The sequence below is a fragment of the Carcharhinus amblyrhynchos genome, chromosome 11 (genome assembly GCF_965287045.1).
Source record: "Carcharhinus amblyrhynchos chromosome 11, sCarAmb.v2.hapA, whole genome shotgun sequence".
NCBI classification, from domain to species: Eukaryota; Metazoa; Chordata; class Chondrichthyes; order Carcharhiniformes; family Carcharhinidae; genus Carcharhinus; species Carcharhinus amblyrhynchos.
Genome location: NC_137334.1, coordinates 32,382,824 through 32,410,494, shown reverse-complemented (window position 1 = coordinate 32,410,494; position 27,671 = coordinate 32,382,824). Strand labels below are relative to the sequence as shown.

The 27,671-nt window shown below is 41.9% G+C and overlaps 2 protein-coding genes across 5 annotated transcripts in view; both read left to right on the top strand.

Moving 5' to 3' along the window:
* Positions 1-5,632, top strand: part of LOC145350015 (inositol polyphosphate 1-phosphatase-like) — a 52,978-nt gene extending 47,346 nt beyond the window's left edge. The window contains exon 6 of the mRNA XM_080198821.1: positions 2,367-5,632. Coding sequence (XP_080054947.1) covers positions 2,367-2,916 — 550 coding nt within the window. The 3' untranslated portion in view covers positions 2,917-5,632. The remainder of the gene's footprint in view (positions 1-2,366) is intronic.
* A 3,180-nt stretch (positions 5,633-8,812) lies between these two features.
* mfsd6b (major facilitator superfamily domain containing 6b) overlaps positions 8,813-27,671 on the top strand; it is a 69,471-nt gene continuing 50,612 nt past the window's right edge. The window contains exon 1 of one of the 4 annotated variants that reach the window (XM_080198819.1): positions 8,813-9,156. The gene's annotated coding sequence lies outside the window, so the exon portion shown is untranslated. Of the gene's footprint in view, positions 9,157-13,998; positions 14,314-14,848; positions 14,867-25,434; positions 25,523-27,671 lie in introns of those variants that run through there. The other 3 variants (XM_080198817.1, XM_080198820.1, XM_080198818.1) reach the window with 3 other exon arrangements.

Here is a 27,671-nt window from a genome sequence, read left to right as displayed (position 1 = left end):
TCTCTACTTTCCTGCCTCCCATCAAATTACGCTGAACTCAGAATTTGTAGATAAAAGGACAAAGATCTTAAATGTAATAGTTCAGTGGTGGGGGCGGGGAGGGGGGAGAGAGTGGATCCATGAAATCCAACTCCCTTGACCCTATGCTCACTAAGTTGCTGACACAACTTCACACCCTGACCCCTTTTCTAGCTGGCTTTTTAAGTAATTCCCTTTCCTTCGATGCAGCCTTTATCAAAATCACTATTATCACCCCATCTTCAAAAACAAACTCTAACCTTACTAATTACCCCAACATCTCCAATTATTTTTTCTTCTAGACCTTTGACCCTGTTGTAGCCTTGCAATTCAATGACTATCTTTCCTTCACCTCTCTGAATTTCTCCAATCAAGTTTCCACTCTTGCCACAGCACTAAATGGTGCGGAGCACTGATAGAGTAAATCTTCTGTCATCACAGTGAATTATCTCACCTTGGCCTGATTGATGGCACTGCAACCTTTGACTTCATCTTCCTCTATTGTCCAGCTTACAGCTCCTAAGCCTGCCTTTAATTGGCTCCAATTTATCTATCACACCATAGCCACTTCAACTCTAAAAGCAAGTTATCTTCATTCCACCGTCTTGTTACCTCTGGAGTCAAACAAGGATCCACATTTCCCATCCTCGTCTACAGCTAAACCCTGGGAAGACTAAGTCCATCTCAAACTCCTACTCTCACCACCATCTCCAGTTACTGCCTCAGGCTGAATCAGATTGTAATCTTAGCATCTTATTTGAGCCTGAGCGATGCTTGTGCTGCATAAATTCTTTATTGCAAAGACTGCCTACTTCCATTTCTGTATTATCACCCATTTGCCCTATCTCAACTCATCTGCAGCTGAATGCCCCAAGCAAGCCTAATCATATGCAAGTTTGACTTTGCAATGTTTTACATCTTTTCATGGGTTTTCCAATGGCTCAAGCTTAAAATTCTCATTCTTGTGTATAACCCTTGTGACTGTCTTGCCTCTTTCCAATTCTGTAACCTCCTTTTGCTCTACAAGCACACCAACCACCTTTCACTTTCTTATCACCTTACCCACCCACTTCTGTGTTTTTGATCAATGTCACACTCTGACATTTCCTTTCAAAACCCTATCACTTCTCTCCTTTGGAGCACTCTACCTATCTTCTTTGACATGTTTTTGGGCACCTCTACTGATATATTTTCTTTTGATTCAGTGTATACTCATCTCGATTGTGCTTCTGTGAAGCAACTTGGGAGGTTAGCCCAGCTTTAGAAGTTTTACATAAATGCAAGTTTTACTGTGGTAAGCTAAGGACACCCTTCTGCCCTGAAAGTACTAAATCATCTTTTATAATAAATACAGAAACTGCTGCAAAAGCTCAGCAGATCTGATAGCATCTTAAGGGAGAGAAAGAGTTAATGTTATGTGTATGACTGACTTCTCCAGAGCTAAAGAGAGGTAGAAATATGATGGACTGTATACTGAATAAGAGGGGGTGGAGCAGCTGGAACAGAGTAGAAGGTTCGTGACAGATAGGAGCTTGGAGAGATTGCTATGAAGATAAGTAAAGCCTGAGACAGAGGAAGCGTTAATGGCAATGTGAATGTTTACAGAAGATGCTGTTAGTGGCATTAAAGTAGATAGCAAAACATGTTAATAGGAGAACAAAGGTCAGCGCTCAGTGGAAGCAAAACTAAAGCACATGACAGATGGCCCAGATTGAGAGTGGGTATTTCTGTTTGGACAAAAAGTGTTTTGGATAAAAACAGCAGTCAAGATGAAAGAGAATGATGACAGTCTAAAGTTGTTAAGCTCAATGCAAAATTCCCGGGGGCTGTAATGAACCTAATCGGTAGATGAGGTGCTGCTCCTCCAGTTCATTATCTGGACTTCACAGAAGCATTACACTTGACCAAGGACAGACATGTGGGCATGAGAGCAAGATGCTAAGTTTTTTATTTTTTGCTAAATATTATAAGACATGATGTAATTTCACACAAATTGTATCATCAGTGTTGTGGAACCATTAGTGTCTGTTATCACAGTGGAACTAATGGATGTTTAGTCTCTTTCTGCAGAGAAAAATCATCATACAGACTGAAATATCTCCATTCAAAACTGCTTCATCTAGGTATTTTGGATGCTTATTCAGCCATTTTTGTTAGGCAAGGGTATTAAGCAATACAGTGCTAAGGAGGGTAAATGAAGTTAAGATATAGATCAGCCATGATCTAACTAAATGGAAGAACAGGTTCAAGGAACTGAATGGCAATCTCCTCCTGCTCTTGCGTATTTTCTCTATATAAATGGACCAAAATAACAAATCCTCATTTAATATCATTGCTTTTCTCCTCAGATGGCAAGGGCAGTATTTCTGGGGGCTGTCTTATAAGAATATCAACATATGTTCATTGCAAAATCAGGATGTAACTGCTACTTCCCAAACAACCGATGATCTATGCGAGGATTCAAGGCAGGATGAAGACCTGCAACCTGGAGATGATAAATTGTCAGCTGTGATCAGTACAAGTGAAAATGAGAGTATCAAGTCAGCATTGTCGATGCTGAGACTGTACTATGCAGCTGGTGCTGGCTATAAGAGCCTCTGTGCTGTACAAGGCTTTGTCAGTGTCTATCTTTTGTCTGAGGACACCACTTTCAAATGGGACTGCTGTGCACCTCATGCTATATTGAGGTCTTTGGGAGGTGGGATGGTAGACTTTAGAGAATGCTTGAAAAGAAGAAAAGATGGTAATTTGGATGAACTTCCTGAGCTGATTTATAATACACCAGTGAATGGAGCTACTGGAGTAGACAGATGGGCCAATAAAGGGGGTTTAGTAGCTTACAGGTGTCCCAAGCATTTGGATACCATTATGAACATCATTTCTAAAGTAAACCTCTGATAACAGTTACATTTTTAAATTGCTTTTCAATTTAAAAAGATAATTAATAATACATTAAAATGTATTTAAAATACAGAACAATATATACATCAGGTTTGGACTTCATGCTTCAGTCAGCAATATAACAAAACCAAAGGTAATCTTGCATTATAGAGTCGGGTTCACAGTATGAAATTTCAAAAGAGATAGTGTTTAAGCAAAAATCAAGAGCACTAGCATGGTGGCTAAACCTCAAGATTATAAGATGATATATTTAACTACTGTGCAAACTCTAACACTATAAATGCCACAAATATATATCTATTCCAGTGACACTGAATGGAATTTTAATCACAGCATGCTGTTCCCAACAGTGGAAGGGGAAGTAGGTGCTTCTTCCACTCTTGCTTTTTTTTGGTCCCCATGCAATTATAATTAAAATGTGAAGTGCTGACCGTGTGCACAGGAGACATGTGCAATCACAGTGGTGAAACCTGCCATCCACTGACAATGCTGCAGCCAAGGGTGGGCTAGGAAAGAACCTCCTGGTCAAACAGGAAAGCTCTTCATCACAGCCAACACCTTCCTGCCCCACTCCATTCCATTAACTTATGACTAATTGAGAGCATAAAGGTGGGTGGTGTACATGTTTTTTCAAATCTAAATTTCACTTGTAAATATTTCATTGGCTTCACTTTATTCATGTTGGCATAATTGTTGAGATTAGCTTAGTCAAAGAACTCAATATGCTGACACACCTTACAGTTAGAATGCATTGATGGGGTGTTAGGAACATTTCTTTATTGTGGAAGTCATGATGTGTTTTTGCATTCATTCTTTATTGAATGTTCTTGCTAGTCTCCAGTGTTGTATTTTGCACTATGTGGATTACTTTATTTTCAAATTCAGGCTCAGGTCAATAAGCTCATTATGGACTACATATAAATTATACCTGACGACATGTATTACTTCCAAATGAAAAAGTGCCAATTAATTAGATCAAATTAAAATGTGCCAACATCCTTTAAAATTAAAAGCTGTCTGAATCACATCTTTTTTCACTTCCAGACTGGAACAACTTGACATATGGATTAGAATATTCCATTTTAATACATATCTGGTCCTATGAATATATTGTACTTCAAAATGTTTTCATCAATTTATGCATTTTATATTTACTTTACCTGGATTTATAGAATCTTACAATGTTAAAATAGCTCAAAGCAGTTAACATGAGGAATTGTCTTCTGAAATGCAATCTCTGCTTGAGGTGAACGAGATCCACCTTGGGGACAACACTCATGCTGTGCAAATGGAAACATGCTTGTTACAGCAATGGAGATCAGAGACCTGGCTGATTTTTGTTTTGTTCCTCTTTAGCCATGAGACGCTTGCAGCTCCCCTATGTAACTATTCTGACAGAGACTAGGGAACAGAATTTTATATTGGTGAGATTTTCCAGTCCTGCCAAAATCAATGACTTTTTAATGACTCGCTGCATTTTACAGCCTCATCCATTCAGACAAGGAGGGAACATACAGGTTTCACACAATGACCCAAGGCCAGAATTGAACCCGGGTTGCTAGCACTGTAAGGCAGCAGTGCTAACCATTGTGCCACCCTGTTTTGACCACCAGTGGGAATATTTGTTCTTGATGGATGTCAGTGGTTAGTGCTACTACCTCGTAGCACCAGGAACCTGTGTTCAATTCTGGCCTCAGATGACTGTGTGGAGTTTGCACTTTCTCTGTCTGCATGAGTTTCCTTCAGATGGTGCTCCAGTTTCCTCTCACTCCAGAGATATGTGGGTTTGGTCTTGCTAAATTGGCCCTTAATGTCAGGAGGATCAAATACACGGGGTTACAGAGATAGGCCTGCATGGAATTGTTGTCAGCACAGGCTTGATGGGCCAAATGGCTTCCTTCTGTGCTGTAGGGTTTCTATGACTATGAGTCTGTTCATCATACAAGTTGTGGGAGCCTGGGGCAGCATGGTGGAATAGTGGTCAGCACTGCTGTCTCACAGCACCAGGGATTTTGGGTTCAATTCTGGCCTTGGGTGAACATCTGTGTGCAGTTGAATTCTCTCTGATGGCGTGGATTAAAATAATTCCCTTTTGGTTCAGTGGGAAAGTGCACTGAACTAGCAAGAAGCCAAAGGCTTGCTCACAAATGATGCAGTGCAAGCAAATAAGGATGAATCAATTCAGTTAAATCAAAAATATTAATTGGTGCTAATAGTGTGGTGAAGAATGCTTAAGGGACCAAATTTTCCTTTACATTGGCAACAACTGTCTAAACTATCCACTAACTCTCAAAGATGATTTCAATATGCATAAAGCAGTAGAAAAGGATCCATTACCTCTGTTATATTCTTCAATTCTTGTGCATATATGTTCTACAGTAAACTCATATTTATGGTGCATAACTAAACTGCAACCCTTACTGAGAGTGAGTGCTGTCATTTTATTGACCTTTGTGGGCCAACTGGGTAAAGGGAAGCTTTTCAATTGTTTGTGACTGCTTACATGAGCTTTTCGCTATAAACATATAAACATGTATGACATATTATAATTAAATGGTGATGTTAACAGTATTGATGTGCAATCTATGTGTACAATACCATATAAATAATTTTGTACTGAATGTTCATGAATTATGAAACATTTTATGTATCTAATACATATGTATATTACATTAATATGGGTTAATGTAATTTAATACATCTATAAATTTAGGATGCAGGACACAGTAAATTCTGTGGACCGTCTCATGTGTACTTACTCCTGAATGTTACAGGCACTTGATTGTATGAAGACTTTCTCATGACTGAAAGTTCTACTCTGTCCCTATTCTGTTCATTGTCTCTTAATTAGATCAAGTTTCCTCCAGCTATTTATTCCTCTGACCCCTACTTTCCTGACCTGAGGAAGTTACTTATGCTGGTTTATTCCCTCCCAAGCAGTCATTTCCTTTGTGCAGTTTGAGATCTTATCTTACTGCTGCTACACCTGACATACATATATGCACTTCTTTTGACCATTCCCCACATTGTAGGCAGGAAATAAAAGATGGACCGATATATGACTCGCAGCCCATTGTGTACCAGGATCACATACTACCATGGATAAGAGCCATCAAAATCACTCAGACCAGGGACTGAACTTGAGGCTTTTTTAGGATTACATTTTGAATGCATTTCACATATTTTCATACTGAACCAATCAATAAACTAGTTTGTTTTTGTCAAATGTAGTCTGAGGTTGGACATCTAGCTTACAGTCTAAGCGAAGGCTGCTGTTAACTCCTGCGGACAGTTTTCCTCATAGGGAAATTGGAGAGGGTGGTATTAACTCTTGGAGAAACATGAGCTTGTTGAGAAGCTGACTCGAACCCACTGACTTCTGCATTTAACTCCAGCATGTTAGGCTGCATGTGAGCAGTCCACTCAGAAGAGGCAAGCTGTCAATTTAAATATTGGCCTGCAACTTCCTCAAAGTGGGAATCAGTGTTGGATTGCCACTCTATACCCACTTAACTACATCAAATTACTCCTGTGCCTGTCTCACCCGACCTTCTGACTCAGGCTGGGCGAGATCCAGGCAATGCAGCCATCTCCAAGTCCATCACAAAGTATGGGAGAGGCCAATTGAAAAAGGACCTGCTTTGTTTTTTGTACAGCACTAGCTGCTGTAAAGCATGCAAATTCAAATACCCACTAAAATTGACAGGCCAGGGAGAAGGTAAGTACATGCGGTGAATGGATAGGATTTGGGGAAGCTGGGGAGAAAGGGTCAGACCTCGGGGAGGGGTGGGGTAGTGATTGGGTGGTTTCAGGTTGGGCCTGCTGGGTGAGGAGTCCAATTTAATTGGACTTTGGGGGAAGAAGGGGTAGTGGTGGTGGTGGTGGAGGGATTTGTGATTTAAGTCACATTTTGGGATGGTCACATTTGTTAAAAGTTGAAGTTTATTCATTAATCACAAGTAGGCTAACATTAACACTGCAATAAATATACTGTTAAAATCACCATATCCTGGTGCCTGTTCAGTTATACTGAGGGAGAATTTAGCATTTACCTAACCAGCACATCTTTCAGACTGGGAGGAATCTCGAGCACCCAGAGAAAACCCACACAGACACGGGGAGAACATGCAGACTCCGCTCATAGTGACCCAAGCCAGGAATCGAACGCAAGTCCCTGGCACTGTGAAGCAGCAAAGCCAACCACTGTGCAACCATGCCACTCAGTTTGCACTTCTGGGCAATTGCTGTGCAAATGCTTACCTATGAAGTTTAAACAGAAATTCTCCAGCTCTTTTTGCAATATCTCCTCAATCCATTGCTTGGGACTTGGAAGTTCCGACTCCTTCTGTACATTTATCATTCAGTTACCGTAATTGCAATATATCTTTTGCAATTTACCTATGTACCTAGCTTTCCAAGCTTTCTGGAACTTGCCACTTATGAACAAAGTGAGAACAGAGCAGCAATTGTGGAGCTGAAGGCCTGACAGGGAAATATGCAAATAACTATTGAAACTCAAGCTGCTGTTCTCCATATTTGTGGGAAAAGCTTTGCCCATGGTAACTGTGCAGAGAAGTTCCACAATTTTAGAGGTTACTTATGCAATTTTGCAGGTGGTCATCTACAATTTAGAGTTTTGCATGTTTCATCTACATTTTGGAGCCCTGATTTGTCAGATTAGCATGGGGGCCTTTAATGCTATGCTGCTTTGGACCTCAGATGAGGACCACCATAATCAACTTCAGCACAATGCAGCTCCACCTTCTACTCACAGCTTGCAGCTCCACAAAAGATAGAGGTCACTGGTGCAGCTCACAAAAGGTCGTACCCGATATGCAAGGGGCTACAACGAAGGATAAACTTCTCACCATGTCTAAACACCAATATCTGAGGAAACTCAGATGGTGGCAGACATTTGCAGCTTTCTGGAAGGATTTCTGTAGACAAGTAGGCCTGAAAGCCAGCAACTACCAGCAATACCACCACCCTCAGCTTCTTTGTCTCTGGATACTTCTAGAGCACTACCAGAAACATTCACGTGAACTTGCAGTCAGCAGCTCACAAATTGATAAAATAACTGACTGATGGCTTGTTTGCCAGGTACAGGAAATTATATGCACTCAATCACAAGGTTTCCTGTCAGAATCCCATATTTGTAGCTCTGGTTGGCTCCCCATCAGTGTAGGGCATCATCAACTGCACAGATGCAGCAATTTAAACACTTATAAATCATCCAGGAGCATTTATCAACTTCCAGGGCTTCCACTCTAACAACGTGCACCTAGAGTGCAAGAACAAATAAAAACCCTGAGCAGATATTATGATGTTTTCACGACAGAGCACCTTCCTGATCTCTTTAATAAACCCTTAATAAACATATGATAGCCATTTAAGAAGTGGCTGACAATATCAATGAGAAACCTAATCATGAGGCCCAGGAGTGATACAGTTAATGCTTTAAGACATACAGATATGTCACGGAGTAAGCTATATTCATTCTCATGGTACAGACTCAGTGCCTGAATAAATCTGGAGATGCCTTTCAGGACACATCGGCGGGCTTCTTCAGAATAGAAGTAGTGTTTACCCAGCACTGAGGTTTGGACCCACAGGAGTATAAGAGCACAGAACTCTTCAGACGGCTCCAAGGAGGAGGGGGTGATTGTAAGTAATGTGGGCCATACACTAACAGCTCGAAGCTGCCGGGAATACTGGGATCAGTGTTCTCTTCAATTTTTCCATCCAACTGTAGAATTAATTTTGTAATGTGCATCAATATCAAGATCGTAAGATCTTTAAAAGTAACTCATTATGGCTTCAAGTTTTAACAGGCTTATTACTAACAATATTCACATACGTACAAACAAGGGTCTGACACAGCTACAGTACACTCCTACCGGCTTCTCCTCCCGGTCTCCAGCTAAGGTTCCTCCCCAACCTAGGATGCTCACCCTTGCATCCGATTGGCTCAGCTTCCTGTGTTGCCTCTCTATAGGGCCCAATCTGATCACATGGTCCTCAGGGATTGTCCCCTTAAAGGGGCAATGCTACCACACTGCTGCCCCTCTTAATTGCTGAGTTCACCTATGATTGAAACATAAGGAACATCATTAAACAGAGGCATGCAAAACTCAAGAAGACATCCGGAACACCTCAGGAAAAGCTCATCACAGTTTCAGTTGGTCAGAAGACTTCTGGATCCTGGAGGAATGTCTCAATTCAGTCTTATGATCTTTGGTGAGTGATGAATCTAGGCAGACAGTTGCAAAAGGTAAACTCATTAATCCGGGCTCGAGATCTTCCTCAGTAGCCAGAAACTGCTGGTTGCTTCGGTTCCACATTTATAACAGGGATTAATTTATCAGCAACTGATGAACCGGATCTACCACAGGTTCGATTCCTTGTACCAGACTCAACACTATTCCTCAAGTGATCCACTTTTTTTTTACACAACCATCTTATGCTTAGGAGACTGGTCCCGTTCTTTCCACAATTTGACTAGCTACCCATGTCAGTCTTGCTGTAAAGTTTTTGGCCAGGATTAAATCATCAACTTGGAATACTCTGTCCTTTTTTCGCAGGTCATGATTTTTTTTCTGGGAGGCTTATATAACTGCACCCTTCCCGCCAAATTCGGGAATATCATATCCAATCCTGTCCTTAAGCGTCGTACCACTAGTAATTCAGCTTGTGTGACCCCTGTGGTTGCATTTGGCGTGGTATTGTATGACAACAAGAAATTTGCCAAACATATAGGCCATGACCTATGAACTTTTTAATTGATGATTTGAACTTCTATGCAGTTTGTTCTGCTAACCCTTTGGAAGCTGGTGGTAAAGGGCTGATCAAACATGGTGAATATCATTTAACTTAAATTTCCGAAATTCCTCCACTATGAGTGCTGTGCCATTGTCTGATAGTAAAACCTCTGGGATACCATGGATCACCACTTGACCCCAAGAGGCCCACAGAACATGCCATTGATAGCCCCCTGCAGATGGGGCATCCTGCCAATGATAGTGAAGCCTGCAATCCAGCCCGACCCCAGTTAAAGTGGATGTAGTGGCCTGCCTGGGCACAGAGAGGCATTCATCATATCACAAATGCATTTGTGCACAGGGGATTGGGAGATGCTGCAGAAGCCTCCATTGGAAGCCAAGAAGGACCCAGTGGCATAGAAGTTGAGGGCCACCATCACATTCACTGTCAAAGGGAGTGGGTGTCCTCCTGCCCCATGAGATGCCACACTATCCCGTTGCTGAGATGCAATCTGCGGTGGCACATGGCATCCCTCATGCAGGTCCTATAAAGCCTGGGTATCCATCTCCACTGTGTTCTTGGGTCTGGGATGGAATGTCAGCAAACAAACCGCAGAGCCTGTTTAGCAGACAGATGGCAGGTAAAGTCTGTGACCCTCAATTACTAGAACAGGTAGTTGCTCTGTTTTGTTTTTTTTTGAATACCATAGTTATTGCTGATCCTAAAGTTTTCAATTCCTTTCCCGTATAAGTAGACAAAATGGCTCCTGATTTACTCAATCTCAAGGTTGCATCTTGCCTGCTCCCCAATGACTGTGACTAAGGCGTGGTCTGTGAGTTACCATCAAGAATATCTCTACAGGAAACAACTTATTGAGATGGACCTGGTTTAAGGTATACAACTCTGATTCCTCCTCTAGTTTTTTCAACAGAGTTAACCTAACCACTTTTTTTTTGCATATCTGTCCTGACTCCTTCATTTTGCACCATGCTTGTAAACTGCTTTTTCATTTATATTAGTATAACATACATAGGAATCAATTCTCCCAAAGGTGCTGAATTGGTGAGAAAACTGGTCTAGATCATGACTGTTTTTTCAGTGCAGATTCAGACCTGAATCTTCCCACTCTGTGCTGAAGAAGTCCCAATTGTGAATCTCATTTAAAAGAGGGGGGTGGGGCCTATTCACGATGGAACTCTGCACATGCACAGTGGCCCAGATCTGTCAGTCTCCCTGTTTGCTGGCCAGCTCAATCGCAGTGCTGCCCCTCCAGGCCCTCCCCATGGCCCAATTGCGGCCCGCACAACAATTCCCAGGCCAGCCCTGACATCCCCGCCTCGGAGCGCCCCGATATCCAGCCCTCCACCCCTCCACCCAGCTGTGGCGATCCACCCACTCCCCTCACCCCAGCAGACACCCCCCCCACACCCCCACTGACCTTCACTTCCCAGAGGCAGACCCCCGGCAGTGCACGTCCCCTCCCCCAACCCACCTTGATCATTGGCCCCCCTCCATCCCAGACCGATCCTCATGCAAAGTGGCAGTGGGATCCCTATCTGCAACAATTGCCCCCTAGGCCCCACCCACAATTGGACCCTCCTTGGCACTGCCCGATGCCTGGTGGGCAAAGTGCTGATGTCCAGGTGCCCCTAGATATGGGCACTTTGCCACTTGGGCAGTGCCAGAGGTCACAGGCTGACATTGCCAGGGTTTCCATGCCCAGGGAGCACCAGACCCCGCCAATCCCATGGGATTGCCAATTGCCCCCCTTCACTCCGATGGGGTCTCCTGCTAGTTCCCCGAATATAGGGAACTAGTGTAAATCCCGCCGGAATGAAGTTACTCCTGGTGGGATGGGAAATTCAATCGGGACTGATAAGTTCCATGCCCGACCTGATAAGCGCATTTAAAATACATTTAAAATATTATGTAAAACACATTCAAATAACTTGCCTCTCTTCCCACCGGACTTCCACACGTTCCTGGTAGTGCCATTTTCTTCCAGTTGGGAGGCGCACGCAGATTGTAAAAGCTTGCAGGGTACCAGCAAAATGGCCAACAGGAGCATTTCTCTATCCGACCCACCGAAAATTTGCGGGCCGCAATGGGAGAATCAGGCCCCATGCATTATAACAGACCACTCAAAACAGCTCAATTCGGAGGGGTTGGGTGGTGTGGTGGTGGTGGTGGTGGTGGTGGCAGGCAACCCAATCCCAATCTGTAGGAGGCCTGTGCTTTGTTTTTATATGCAGTCCTGTGGAAATTGAACTTTGGTTCCCGTACCTTCTCAAGATCAGCTCCCACTGTGGCACTCTGGTTAGTACTGCTGCCTCAGAGTGCCAGGGACCCAGGTTCAATTCCAACTTTAGGTCACTGTCTGTGTGGAGTTTGCACTTTTTCCCCTTGTCTGTGTAGGTTTCCACCGGGTGCTCCAGTTTCCTCCCACACTTCAAAAGTGTGCAGATTAGGTTGATTGGCCATGCTAAATTGACCTCTAGTGGCAGGGGGATTAGCAGATTATATATGTGAGATTACAGGAATAGGGCCTGGGTGGGATTGTGGTCAGTACAAACTCAGTGGGTGGAATGGCCTCCTTCTGTACTGTAGGGATTTTATTCTAAAGCAGTACTGTAGATTATATATTTTCAATGGTCTGCAATACCAATGAAATAAGTCTGTTTTGTTTCATACATTGACATACAGTTTACAGACAGAAACTGTACACCTTCCTTCCATTGTACGCATAGATAACCTGAAATTTCCTGTAAAGTTTCAGTGTACCTAAGGTATAAGTGCATAATTAGGTCACTTGTTATTTTTCTGAGGAAATTCACATGGAACTTATTTACCTGGCTAATCATGAATGTTGTGTGCGCTGCTTTTGAAATATTCCCACATTCATTTATATATTTCTGCCCCCATGTAATTTTCCTGGATTTATACAAATAAGGCACGGGTGTAGATTTATATCCAAAAATGTAAGCACAGAACAGCTGGGAATTTGCATGATTTTCTGTCATTTCAGTTTTCCTCGTACTGAGGCCTAGAGCTGTCACTCTTGGTGCAACTATGATTTTTCAGCCCCTCTCCCGACCTGCACAGCACTCAGAAGCGCTACATTACAGCAGTAAATAAAATAAATTGCATCAGCTGTAAAGCTCTTTTGGACATTCTTAGGTTGTAGTGAGCTCAATATTACAATATAAATGTAAGACTTTTATCACTAAGCAGCTGTAATGTCCTTCTCAATGGAACAATGCTGCTTTGAACTAAGAAGGAATAGGATGAGGAACATATTTTGCAAGCTGTCCTGAGAGTGAGGTACCAGCAGCAAGTATATACACTATATTGATACTGATCTGAGGTCATTTAATACAACATTTTGCATTGTGGCACAGGCAAACAAGTTCAGCAGTTCATTTGGGCATTAAGTTCATCTTGGAAAATTAGTGCAAAAGACTATACAAATTTTGTTGCAATTTTTACACAAGTATGATCTGGAACATTGCAATCCATTTGTGTAAAAGGACTTTTATGTTAGATTGATGCACAGGGTTCATGTATTTTATAGGGCAGAATATATTTTGCAGTGTGTTATGGAGGGCAGTAGATGTTGTGAGATGTGTGAGCATGGGGTGCAATGTTTTATGTTGGGCCCTGTGCACTGCATCTAGGCTTCCTCCCCTCACTGTATTTTGGTATTTTGATGGCTGAGCCTTTTTGGCTAAGATCAAGTATTGGATCAAACTCTAGATAGAATCATAGAATCCTACAGTGCAGAAGGAAGCCATTCGGTCCATTGCGTCTGCACCTACTACAATCCCACACAGATAACCCTATGTATTTCATAGAAAGTGCAAACTTCCTACAGTCAGTGAATGAGGCCAAAATTGAACCTGGGTCCCTGGCGCTGTGAGGCAGCAATGTCACGCTGTGTCACCCTGCTGCCCTCATTTCTCCTAGCTAGTCCCCTTGACACTAAGGGCCAATTTAGCATGACCAATTCACCTCACTCACACATCTTTGGTGCAATGCCTTATCTTGTCAGCTTGGATTTTGTATGTGGGGACCCTGAATTAGATGCATTTTGAATTCAATTTTTTTTGGAGAAAGGAGATGGATTGCCCTGTTCAATCTGAGCATTGGCTTTGTAACTCTGAGAAAGAGATGCTTTTTTTTAATGCTGGGACTTTGATGACTATTAGTGATCACTTTATTGTAATTTTTGATGCTGTGCTGTAGGGCATGGATTGCGCTGTTGTCTGGTGCACCGTGCTGCTGCGGCTGGCGATGCACTTTGCAGTGCAGTGTGCAGTTTCGCTGGCACACAATGCAGTGCTCAGTTCCTGCCTCCACAGCTCCGCTCAAACCTTCCCCGTGTTACAGGTGGGCCCCGACGCCGGCGCTGACGTCTCGGTGCTCAGGTCGCGCCCAAAGCAATCCACCAGCGAGCATTGATACCAGCAACGCAAAAAAGCCCGATTCCCTGTCAAAATTGCCTGGTCCGCCGGCATGGATACGCTGAGTGCTGCGCCTTTCTGTCAGATGGCAAACGAGCAGCCTGAAAGTGACTAGTAAGCACATTATCGGGATATTACCGAGAGAGGGCTCGGCTCTCTTTACCTTTCCTATAAGGTGAGATCTGTCAGACCTCTTGGTTTGTGCTGGGACTTGGAGAGATTAGCTAAATATTATAAAATGACTGGGGGTGGGGATGATGATTGCCATTGAAATTAATCCAGAATGCCGCAGGCTTCGTGAAATATGATCTGTGAATAAACCTGCGTAGAAATTACAAGCCATCGCTTTTTGAAATGGCACTTTTTTGATAAGAGTTTTAACATATGAGTGACATTACATTAAAAACTTTATAAGTGTGGCTTCTGGGGTAAAGCATCAAATGTCTGTTTCCCTATCCGAAATATTGCTTTTATTTCCTGGTAAGATCCGCTTTGCTTAAGTGTAATGTTAAGAGGAATAAACTGAATCATGAAACCTTTGTACAGTTCTGATGGTCCCAGAAGTGGGAGCGGGTTCCCAAAATCCCAACGGGTCCAGGCAGGTCGGCAGGTTGAAATGGGTGACTAGAAATATAACCTTTTAAACTCTTTTTCTTTGTAATGCTGCAGTTTGGCTTGAAATGGTGACACTAATGCACCTGCCACAACTCTCAAGGGAGAGATGCGGGGTGGGTTTAAACTAAAAAGCAAATTTCCTTTTTATTGCTGGGTGGGTAGTTTGTGATTAAGTAACACGCCTAGAATGTAAACCTCAATCCGGACTTCCGCAAACGTAAGAGCAGCAAGATGAGAGAAAGATAAACAGTCAGCGGTCTTTGCAATGTTTAAGGAAGGGAAGCAATTAGAAAGAGCTAATAATCTCATTTGCTTTTTGCAGACTGTAAGGCTCCAAGTGAAATACATTGGCGCCCAAATTCTGTAACATCGAATTGTATAATCTACTTGTGGGTAGTTTTTTTATAAATTGGTTAATAATTTCCTGGCAAGTTTATAGAACAAAGGCAGGGGAAAGGGTAAACTTTTTTGTATTCATTCTCAGGATGTGGGCGTTGCTGGCACCTATTTACCCTCCCAGGTTGCCCTTGAGAAGTTGGTGGTGAGCTTTCTTATTGAGATGCTTGCTGTGCAGCCGGGTAGTGGATGGTATGATCCCAAACATGTAAAGTAAGGGAGTGCCAGGAATTTGAGCCAGCAACAGTGAAGGAGTGATGATAAATGCTGTTAGGATGGTGTGCAATTTGGAGGGGCACTTTTGTGGGTGATGGTAGTGATGTTACCATAGCACCCACTGACCTTCCTCTTCTAGGAAGTGGTGGCCACAGGTTTGCAAGGAACCTTGTGTCCTAACTGGTCTCTTGCTCAAGGCCAGCCTGACTCACAAGCAGGGTATTGATACTCGCCAGTATCCTATAAATGATGTAGAATTGCATGGAATTAACAGCGTAGAAACAAGTCCATCTAGTCAATGCTGTATTTATGCTCTATGCCTTTTATCCCTCTCCAGCTAACCAAATTAACATATCCTTCTAGTCATTCTCCTTCACGTGCTTATTTGACTTTCATAGAATCATAGAACCCTACAGTGCAGAAAGAGACCCTTCGGCCCATCCAGTCTGCACCGAACACAATCCCACCCAGGCCCTACCCCCATATCCCAACATATTATACCCACTAATTCCTCTAACCTATGCATCCCTTGACACTAAGGGGCAATTTCTAAGCATAGCCAATCAACCTAACCCACACATCTTTCCTGGACATGTTGAGAAAATGTACAACAGTTTACAATAGTCTGTCAACCTTTTTGTTAAATGTAATAAATTTAGGCTCAGGAACTGTAGTTTAGAGCTATTCAAAAGGTAAAAACAATTCAAATCAGCAAATTTGGACTGAATCCGCTGGTTTTCCAACTTTTTTGACTGAATTTTCTAATTGGTGATACATGATATAGGGGGGTATAAGTTCAGTGGATCGGGGCTATGAGTGGAGAGAAGTTGAACCTATAATTTCCAATCAGATTTTCAAAGAGGGCTAGAATTGCACATCACTTTGCTGGTTTTCAACATTTAAATGCACCCCAGATTTGGACCTCCACATGATTTTGTAGAGTTTGTGCCTAGATAGCGCTGAGTCATAAACTGACTCATATAAAATGGACATCCAGGGTGGCTAAGAGCTATACTAAAATGTTGTACAAAATGACCGTTCACTATATTTTCCCACTTTTGTGTTGTTTTCCCTTTTTTTTCTCATGTGAGTACCTAGGTGCTAAGAAGGGTTTGTTTTATGTATTTAGCCCTCCTCATTTTGGGTGATTGCTTCAATTATTGTTGACTCAATGGGCTGTCTCATGGAAATTTCCCCTATTGTGTTTTGGAAGAAAAAGCAGAGTGGGTAGATAACCAGGCAGCTCAGATTGCACCAGAAGGTGGGCTCTGTTCACTCAGCATTACCCTAACACCCACATTTATAAGCACACCTATCTTTATTTGTCAGAAGACTTCTGCCTTTCAGAACATGTGAATCACTAGAGGTCCAGTTAAAGAACAACGCCTATGCTGTAAGGATACCTGTGGTTCACATGCACAACTACAGAGATTAGCAACAATTTATTGTGTCCTTGTGACTTCCACCTCAGCTTCTGCTCTTTCTGGGAGTAGGAAGTATTCTGTATGGTAAACAAGACTACTACCCTCTATCATTTCATGAACACTGACTTCAACAACCATCACAGTGTCCGTAGGCTCAGTTTCCTGTCTTATTTCTTGGTATCTGTCACAGGATATTGACTCCTCCCCCATTTTTGTCAACAAAACACAAATTTTGCAATTGTGGAAATGTACAAGAAGTGCAAAGGCATTTCAAAATCTATCAGCATTTTACAGTGGGTGCGAATTACGCACTGCTCAATGAATCTGTTAAAATAAATGCATAGTCAAATGCAAGTCGCCCCTGCCTTCCCCAAACTGTAATCCTGGTGCATGTAGTTTTACAAGTTGCAGAAATTGAATTGTAAAAGTACTCCCTACCTGACCAAATTCTACGCAAATAGACAACTATTTATATTCAAGGAACCGGCAGGTAAGGAAAAGAAAGATGAATTTATACAGCATCTTCCATGAGCTAGGGACATTGCACAGTGCTTTACAACAAAATAAATACTTTTGAACTGTAGTCACTATTATGGCTGTTGGATGAAATGTCATACAAAGCTCTTATTCCCTCTCAAGTAGACATAGACGATGCCATGGCATTATTTGAGGAAGAACAGGGCAGACCTCCTTGATTTCCCCAGACAATATTTATTACTCAACTGATCATCACTAAAGCTGGTTATTTGGTTATTATCTCATTGCTTTTTGTGACAGATTGGTACATCATTTGCTTATATGACTACAGCTTAAAAATATTTAATTGTCTGTGAGGCACTTCAGGGCATCTTGTGATCATACAAAGCACTTTAAATTTCAAGATTTTGTATACATCTGATGACTGAACAGAGATAAGTACTAGCTATCATGGGACTTATATGAACATGCCTCTCAAATAATCAAGCACTTGGACATTATAAGTGTCAAACACAGCAATGTCTCAAACATACAGCACATCTATGGAAGGTGAGGGAGTAAGATGCTGTCACCATTTGACAGCTGGTGATTAGGAAGTATATGTTTCATGTTGTGAAATCCTAAGACTTATTTGTCATCTATTGTGTTGGGAAGAGGTAAAGAAGATTCCACATGAACGTGGTTTTGCAAGACCTCAAGACCATAACAAATAGGAACAGGAATAGTGCTTTGAGCTAGCTCCACCATTTAATAAGATCATGGCTGATTTAACACTCACTAAGTCCACTTTCCTACCTTATCTCCGTAATCTTTAATTCCCCTAGTGATTAAAAATCTATTGATCTCAGCCTCGAAAATGTTAAAGGAATCAACTTCTGCAGCTTCCCAGGATAAAGAATTACTGATTACCATTGGTAGTCCACTGTGATTTGCCACATTTATATTCAAACAGACATATGAAAATGTTTAAAAGGGTACTGCTGAAGATCCAAGTTGTTGAAGGAATAACATGCGTCATGGATAAAGGAGAATCTGTAGATGTGTTGTTCTTAGATTTCCACAAGGCATTTGAGAAGATGTCACATTAAAGGTTATTGTAGAAAATAAGAATTAATTGTGTGGGGATAATACATTTTGTATGGATAAAAGATTGGCAGACTGGCAGAAAACAGTGTTTGTAAATGGGTCTTTGATTGACAAGGTGTGATGAGTGGAGTCCCGTAGAGGCCTAGGCTGGGGCCTCAACTTTTTAAAATTTACATCAATGACTTATATGAGAGGAGTGAATGCATGGTAGCTAAATTTGCAGACGACAACACAAAGTTGGATAAGAAAGCATGTTGTAAAAAAAACGTAAAGTGGATGTAGATGGTTGCAGATGGAATATAATGTGGAAGAATGTGAAGCTGTTCACTTTGGCAGGAAAAAAGGCAGAGTATTACTTAAATGGAGAATGGCTGCAGAATTCCGAGGTGCAGAGGGATCCAGGCGTTCATATTCATGACTCACAAAGTTATTATACAGGTACAGCAAATAGTTAAGAAGGCTAATGGAATGCTAACCGTTATCACGAGAGGAATTAAACATAAAAGTAAGAATGTTGTGTTTCAGTGGTATAGGGTATTATTGAGACTACATCTTGAATTTGGTGTGCACTCTTGGTTTCCTTATTGAAGGAAGGATGTAAGTGTTTGGAGGTTGTTTAGTGGAAATGTTAAACAGACTGGGCTTGTTTCTACTAGAGTTTAGAAGAGTGAGAGATGAATTGATTGAAATATACATGATCCTGAATGCTCTTGACAAAGTAGACTTGGAAAGAACGTTTCATAGAAACGCTACAGTACAGAAACAGGCCGTTCAGCCCATCGAGTCTGCACCGACCGCAATCCCACCCAGGCCCTACCCCAATATCCCTACATATTTTACCCGCAAATCTCTCTAACCTATGCATTTCATGACACTAAGGGGCAATTTAGCATGGCCAATCAACCTAACCCACACATCTTTGGACTGTGGGAGGAAACCAGAGCACTCAGGAAACCCATGCAGTCATGAGGAGAATGTGCAAACTCCACACAGACAGTGACCCAAGCTGGGAATTGAACCCAGGTCCCTGGAGCTGTGAAGCAGCAGTGCTAACCACTCTGCAACCATGCTGCCCTAGCTTGTAAGTGAGTCCAGAACTAGGGCATTGTTTTAACATTAGGGGTCACATTTTTAGGACACGGATGAGGAGAATTTTTTCTTTTGAGGGTTGTGCAACTTTGGAACTCTTGATGAGATTTTCCGGCAGCGCTCACCCCCAAGTCTGGAAAATCTGAGGTCATGATGTGGGTATGCCAGCGTTGGACTGGCGTAAACACAGTAAAAAGTCTGACAACACCAGGTTTTAGTCCAACCTATTTATTTGATAATATACCAAATCTGAGGTCAACAGATCTTTTCATGGTCCGTCATCAAAACTCCGCCCTTTGCCTCAGAAGGCAGTGGAGGCATTGTTAGTGAAGATTTTTATGGTGGACGTAGGTAGATTATTGTTAAGCAAGGGAATCAAAAATCACTGAGGATAGATGGGAATGTGGAAAATGAAACAATTTGATCAGCCGTGATCTTATCGAATGGTGGAGTAGGCTCAAGGGGCTGAATGGCCTACTTCTGCTATTTCTTATCTTCATAAGTAACTTTTATGCTAATCTGAGGATTTCCATTTTGATGTTTTCTGTGCCAAAGTAATAGTTGCCTGGTTGCCAGTATTGTGTGCACATTCTGTTTGTATTTGACACTTAAACATATGTCTCCTGCCAGTGATGTGAAAGTATGCAGAAGAATGTTTCCTAAATTTTAAATGACAACACAAAATGATGCTTGATGTTTGAATGGCAGTTTAAAAAAGCTTTATGTTTCATGTGTATTGTTTGGTTTTGATTTGGCTCAGTATTTCTGTTTTATTCTTCCAGGGTTTTAAAGATGCCAAATTTGTATCACTTTGTTTGATCCAGTGCTAATGTTTTTTGTCATTCTTAACAACTGCAATGCTGCGCCCATGTCACAGTCATTTAGCATGATGTGTTCACAATGCAGTAAATGAATTATAAAAGCAGCTGGTCGAATTGCAGAGCCTGTTAAATCAGTTTAAGTAGCACGATGGTTCATTCACATGTACACAGGTTATTTGTGATGCCTCTCGTCACTTCTTGATCTCCTGTGAAATGTTTTGGAGCAATTCTAATGAATTGTGCAATGATCAATATTGTGTGTATGCATCCAGAAATTTCAAAAAAATAGCTCAAATTGATCTGGAGAAGAAATAATTCCAGGCTTGCAGTAACATGTCAAAAGCATATCATGTATTTGTGCTTACAAGTTGAATATATTGTTAAGAGAATGTAAGTTTTTGAATCCATGGTGTCTTTTGCTGTTTGTGTTAAGACTGGAAGTGGCAAGACATTGGTAGTAACCAGAAAAATTAATTTAGGAGTTGTTGGACCAGATTTTGCAATCAGCAACAAAACTGACCCTGACAACAGCTTCCCACAAAGTTCCAGCAGTCTCTGTAGCATGGATTTCTCCTTTCCTGACTTTTGTTTGAATGTACTACTAAGGAAAGAGGATCTCCAGGCATGCAGAGACAGTGATATCATCAAGCAAGGGAAAGAGCCAATGACATTGACATATTCTCACAGACAGCAAACCCCTAAGTAAATCATTTTATTGAGAGCAAAATGAAAACAAAAGGAGCATACAGGTGGGATTAAGGTAGAGGCTAAAATGCAATGAACAAACTTTAAAGAAGTGTTCATTATTTTAAAAATTAATCACTATGTAAATGTAAACATTCTACAGATTAAAAAAAGTTTTTAGGCCAAAGAGGCTGTTTAACAGTAATTATGAGCTTAATACACTGTTCAAAATGCAGTTACTCCTTACTCAACAAGGTGCCTTCAAGAGTTTTATTAGTGAGACTCTTAGCACAAAAGGGCAACTTATCAATCCAGTGATTTATAATTGACTGCAACTTGTAGGGACTTCAACAGGATACTGTTATGGATTAGCATGGAACTACTGACAGCAATTTATGGATTTCTACACTTAACTGCACATGCAAACTCCAAAAGTTGCTATAAGTTACAGAAGAGTAGTGACAACCAATGCTACCAATGTTCTAATCATTACTACTTTAAAGTCCAGGCCAAGGTGTCAATTGGCAACATGAGTAGGTTTCTTTAAAAATGTTTCTAAAGAGAAGCATTATGATTTAATATGAACTAATACAATAAAGTGGCTTATTACAAGTTATACTGTCCATCATTCACTAAACTGAATTCCTAAATTCAACAAAGTATCTTATTACCTTTACTTGTGATGGTGTTACCTCTCAATTAGATAACTCAGTGAAAATCTGAAACATCACACAGTCTGTTTTTGATAGTTATACTAAGGATCATGTTATTAAGTTCCCTTCTTTCTTGAAAAGAGGCCTGAAGAATTCCCATCTCCTCCGCCAGGCTGAACTCGTTCTATCTCGCAACAACTTCCCCTTTAACTCATCCTACTTCCTTCAAATCAGTGGAGTAGCAATGGGTACCTGCATGAGTCCAAGCTATACTTGTCTTTTTATGGGGTTTGTGGAACATTCCTTGTTCCAGCCCTACTCGGGTCCCCTCCCACAACTCCTTTACTGGTACATCGTTGACTATTTTGATGCTGCTTCATGCTGTTGTCCAGACCTCTCAAAATTCATCAGCTTCGCTTCCAGTTTCCACCCCTCCATCGCTTTCACCACCTAGTCCATCTCATTGGCTCTAGTCTGGCAATAGACTACCTACCAATATCCATTACAAATGACTCCCACAGCTATCTGGATTACAGCTCTTCACACCCTACATCCTATAAGGACTCCATCACTTTCTCTCAGTCCTTTGCCTCCATCGCATTTATTCCAATGATGCCACTTTCCAAAGTGTGCTTCTAATATCTGCTTTTTTCTCAATCGTGGATTCCCATCTACAGTTGTTGACAGGGCCCTCAACAGCATGCATTCCATTTCCTGCGCCATGACCCTCACCCCGTCCCCTCCCATAACAAAGATAGAGTCCCCCTTGTTCTCACATTTCACCCCACCAGCCTCTGCATGCAAATCATAATCCTCTGCCATTTTCGTCAACTCCAGTATGATGCCACCACCAAACACATATTCCCTTCACTCCCTCTGTCAGCATTCCACAGAGACCATTCCCTCTGGAATAACCTAATCCACTGTTCCACTATACCCAGCATCTCTCCCGTCACTTATGGCACCTTTCCATGCAATTGCAGAAGGTGTAACAGCTGCCCTTTTACCTCTTCCATGCTTACCATCCAAGGTCCAAAATGCTCATTCCAGGTTAAGCAGCGTTTCAGTTGCACCTCTTTCAATTTGGTGTATTACATTCAGTGCTCCCAATGTGATCTTCTCTATATCGGAGAGGCCAAACATAGACTGGGTAATTGTGCACAGAGAGAAGGTGCTCAGCAAAGGACTCTGACCTTCTGGTTGTTTGCCATTTTAACATGCAATCCTGCTCCCATACCCACATATCTGTCCTTGGCCTGCTGCAGTGTTCCAGTGAAACAAACTGGAGGAACAGCATCTCATCTTACGACTAGCTACTTTACAGCCTTCCTGTCTCAACACCAAATTCAACAGTTTCAGATGATTAACTCTACCCCACCTTGATCTCTTTGTTTTCATTTTTTTTAACTGTTCTTTACTTTTTATTTCTTTATTGTCTTCATTTTTCTTCCCCCCCCACTCTTTCCCCCTACTTTATCCCCCTTTCCTTACCTTTTCTCCCCTTTTGTTTCACCTTTCTCCTTTTTTCTAAATCTTATCTCTCTCCCACCCATTTTCCCCCCTGCCTACCCCCCAAACATCTTCATCTGTCACAGCTTACCCTCTGATTTTTAGCTTCTCTGCATTTAGCCATTCACACTTTATTCTGTCTATGGACTACCATTAGCAGTCTTTTCCCCTGGTTTTTGTGGCTTTGACTCATCTTTCATTCCCTCACTCTGTAGTATAAATAGCTCACACTTTCTATGTTTTTTTTTAGCTTTGACAAAGGGTCATTTGGACTCAACGTCAGCTCTTTTCTCTCCTTACAGATGCCGCCAGACCTGCTGAGATTTTCCAGCATTTTCTTTCTTGGTTTCAAGTTATTAATTTTTCTACTTCAGGATAGTATATTATCTGTAAACAAATATGAATGATAGATTTAGCCTGTATGTAGTAGTCTAGTGAAGTGTACTCTCTGCCTAGTGAGATGACAGAAGAAGGTGAAAGGCATGACCAATGTTGGGTCCCCTATTATTTGTCATTTATATAAATGACATTGATGACTATGAGACGAGTAGATTTAGTAAGTTTGCAGATGATACAAAGATTGGAAGGATGGTTAGCAGTGAAGCAGAGTGTCTTGGCCTACAAGAAGATATAGATGAAATGGTTAAATGGGCAGGTAAGTGGCAGATGGAAATTAACCCTGAAAAGTGTGAGGTGATACACTTTGGAAGGAGTAATCTGACAAGGAAGTATTCAGTGAATGGTAGGATACTAGGAAGTTCTGTGGAACAAAGGGAACTTGGTGTGTTTGCCCACAGATCTCTGAAAGCTGAAGGGTATGTTGGTAGGGTGGTGCAAAAGGCATATGGGACACTAGCTTTTATCAATCAAGGCATGGATTACAAAAGCAGGGAAGTCATGTTGGAGCTGTATAGAACATAGGGAGGCTGCAGCTAGAGCACTGTGTGCAGTTGTGGTCACCACATTATTGGAAGGATGTGATTGCACAGGAGGTATGGCAGAGGAGATTTACCAGGAAGCTGCCTGGGATGGAACATTTGAGTTATGAAGAGAGATTCGTAGGCTTGGGTTGTTTTCATTGAAGCAGAGAAGACTGAAGGCAACCTGATAAGGTGTACAAGATTATGAGGGACATGCGCAGAGTAGATTATGAGCAGCTGTCACTCTTAGTTGAAGGGTCAGTCACGAGGGGACGTGGGTTCACGGTGAGGGGCAGGAGATTTGGGGGATGTGCGGAAAAACATTTTACCCAGGGGATGATCTGGAGTGCGCTGCCTGGGAGGGTGGTAGAGGCAGGTTTATGTTTTTGGATTGTTGGGGAGAAAAAAACTGGCAAACTGGACTTGGAAATTTTTGTCACTTCACTAGACTACATACAGGTTACATGTATCATTCATATTTATTTACAGGTAACACACTGAAGTAGAAAGATTAATAAAATGAAACCAAAAGAGAAAATGCTGGAAAATCTCAGCAGGTCTGGCGGCATCTGTAAGGAAAAAAAAAGTTAACGTTTCGAGTCTGGATGATCTTTTGTCTAAGCTAAAAAACTTAAAGTGTTAGTCCCATTTATCTGCCCAATTGTCATTACAATTATACCAGAAAGCCCAGCAGAGTTGACCGATCACTGAATCCAGGTGATGGCCTGTAAATGGAATCAGTTTGGAAGGTGTTACCCATGACAGAGCAGTTGAAATTTTAAAAAGTGTCTGGATGAGCACTTGGCACATCATAACATTATGGGCTATGTGCTGGCAGATGGGATTAGGTGGAAGTTCAGGGGTTTCTAATGTGTCGGTGTGGACTTGATGGGCCAAGGGCCTCTTATGTGCCGTATGGTTCTATGATTTCTATATTTATCAACAAGTGATTTTGTACAATTCAGATTTGCTGATGTTGGGCTTTGTTGACCTATGCATAGAAGGGAATGACAGTACAAACTCTGAATCATAAAGACTTAGAAGTTGTTATGTACACCTACACCCGTGGTGTAGGTGCCAGGGACCTGGCTTTGATTTCCAGCTTGGGTCACTGTCTGCACATTCTCCCCATGTCTGCGTGGGTTTCCTCCAGGTGCTACGATTTCCTTCCACTGTCCAAAAGATGTGTTGGTTACATGCATTCGCCATGTTAAATTTTCCCTAAATGTATCTGAATAGGCGCCAGAGTGTGGCAACTAGGGAATTTTCACAGTAACTTCATTGCAGTGTTAATGTAAGTCTATTTTCTTTCAACTTTTAAATAGTGCTGCCATTGGCCATTGTGGTATTCACCTGTGGTACACACTGCTGCCATTGTGCGTCAGTGGTGGAGGGAGGACATTTAAATTGGCTGATTGGGTTCTGATGAAGCAGGCTGCTTTGTCCTTGATTATGTCAAGTTTCCTGAGTGTTGTTGGAGCCATATACATGCAGGTAAGTAATCCATCAGTCCCTGGACATTGTGCCTTATAGTTGGGAACAGGTTTTAGGAGTCAGGAGGGGAGTTATTTTAACTCCTAATTCCCAATGTCTGACCTGTCATGTAGCCACAGTATTTGAGCTGCACTTCTTGGTTTCAGCGATGAATTACTCTTCTCCGGATAGTTTGACATCATTGTGCAGCATACATTATAGCCATTGGAACTTGAATGACATACTTGTCATATTGAGAGTTGAAGGTTGTTGTGCTGTAGGTCTGATTGTTAATTTCCGTGGTACTAGAATATGAGAATGACTCTGGACAATAGGGAACATATTGACCCAAAATAATGACAAGGCTAATAGCACCAACTGTTATTTATGTGCAAATGCTACTGCAACTTCAAACGAAGGCAAATGTGTGATTAAACGTGGAAATCCAAAAGTTGCTGGCTGTATAATATTGTTGCATGAGAAATGGCATCTTGCTATCCTCCTCACCATCGAAATACATCGAACACACAGAGTCGCTGTATTTGTACAGTAGATCTGAACTAAACCCACTGTACAGTTAAGTCACGTCCATACTAGTCTAGGTACCTTTTTGGTAACATGATAAGTTTTAATTACTATCAATCAACGTCTCTGGCACTGAAAACTATTTATCACACATGTGGAGTCTCCTTCCTTCAGGTTTTAATTGTTGCTGGAGATACCAAAAATCTATATTTTAAAAAAATCTTTCTCCCCGAATTTTGCCCTTCTCTTTCAATTTCTTTATTTTTCTTTCTGCAGCTCATTTGAAATTCATAGAATCATAGAATCGCTACAGGGCAGAAAGACGCCATTCGGTCCATCAAGTCTGCATCAACCACAATTCCACCCAGGCTCTATTCCAATAACCCCACTTATCTACCCTGCTAATCCCCCTGACATTCGGGTCAATTTAGCAACTTAATCAACTTAACCCGTGCATCTTTGGACTGTGGAAGGAAACCAGAGCACCCGGAGGAAACCCACACAGACACGAAGAGAACGTGCAAACTCCACACAGAGAGTGGCCTGAGGCCAAAATTGAACCTGGGTCCCTGGTGCTGTGAGGCAGCAGAGTTAACCATTGTGCCACCCTAGTCCAGTCGCTCTAATTTACACTTTCCCAGTACCTGTGCTTTTAAATTAACAATCCTTCCATCTAACAGGGTTCTGTTCACCTAAGCCTGCTTGCCCTGTTTCTCTCACTATTAGTTTGCATTTTCAGCAGCCAGCCTGTCAAAAATATGAAACCTAAATGGGCAAACAAGATTAATTATAGGAAGACACAATTAGATATCTTACCACACAAATTAAGGCCCATTTTATTACAGGATTTACAAGGTATTCCCTTCCAATTACTTCCTTGGTTTCCTTATCTGTTTATAAATTTGAAATCACACTTCCCTCTTCATTTGTATTTCAGCTACAGTTTCAATCTCCCAGAATGAATTAACTGACCTGACTTCATTAGTGGTTGCAACATTACTAATGATAGAATTGCTACAGAAATTCAGACACCTGTCATGATAAGAACATAAGAAATAGGACCAGGAGTAGGCCATCTAGCCCTTCGAGCCTACCCCGCCATTCAATAAGATCATGGCTGATCTGTCGTGGCTCAGTTCCACATTCCCGCCCTCTCCCCATAACCCTTAATCCCCTCTCTTATCAAAAACCCATCAACCCGCATCTTAAAAATATTTAGCGAGGTAGCCTCCACCACTTCAACAGGCAGAGAATTCCAGAGATTCACCACCCTTTGAGTGAAGAAGTTCTTCCTCAACTCCGTTCTAAACTGTCCCCCCTTTATCTTGAGGCTGTGCCCCCTAGCCCTGCTGTCCTTTCTGAGCGGGAAGAGTCTCTCCACCTCTATCCTATCCATCCCATTCATCATCTTATATGTCTCAATGAGATCTCCCCTCATTCTTCTAAACTCTAACTAGTACAAGCCTAGTTTATTCAGCCTCTCCTCATAGCTCAACCCCCTCAACTGTGGCATCAGCCTAGTAAACCTCCTCTGCACTCCCTCCAAGGCCAAAATATCCTTGCGTAAGTGCGGCGCCCAAAACTGCACACAGTACTCCAGCTGCGGCCTCACCAATGCCCTATATAGCTGCAGCAAGACCTCCCT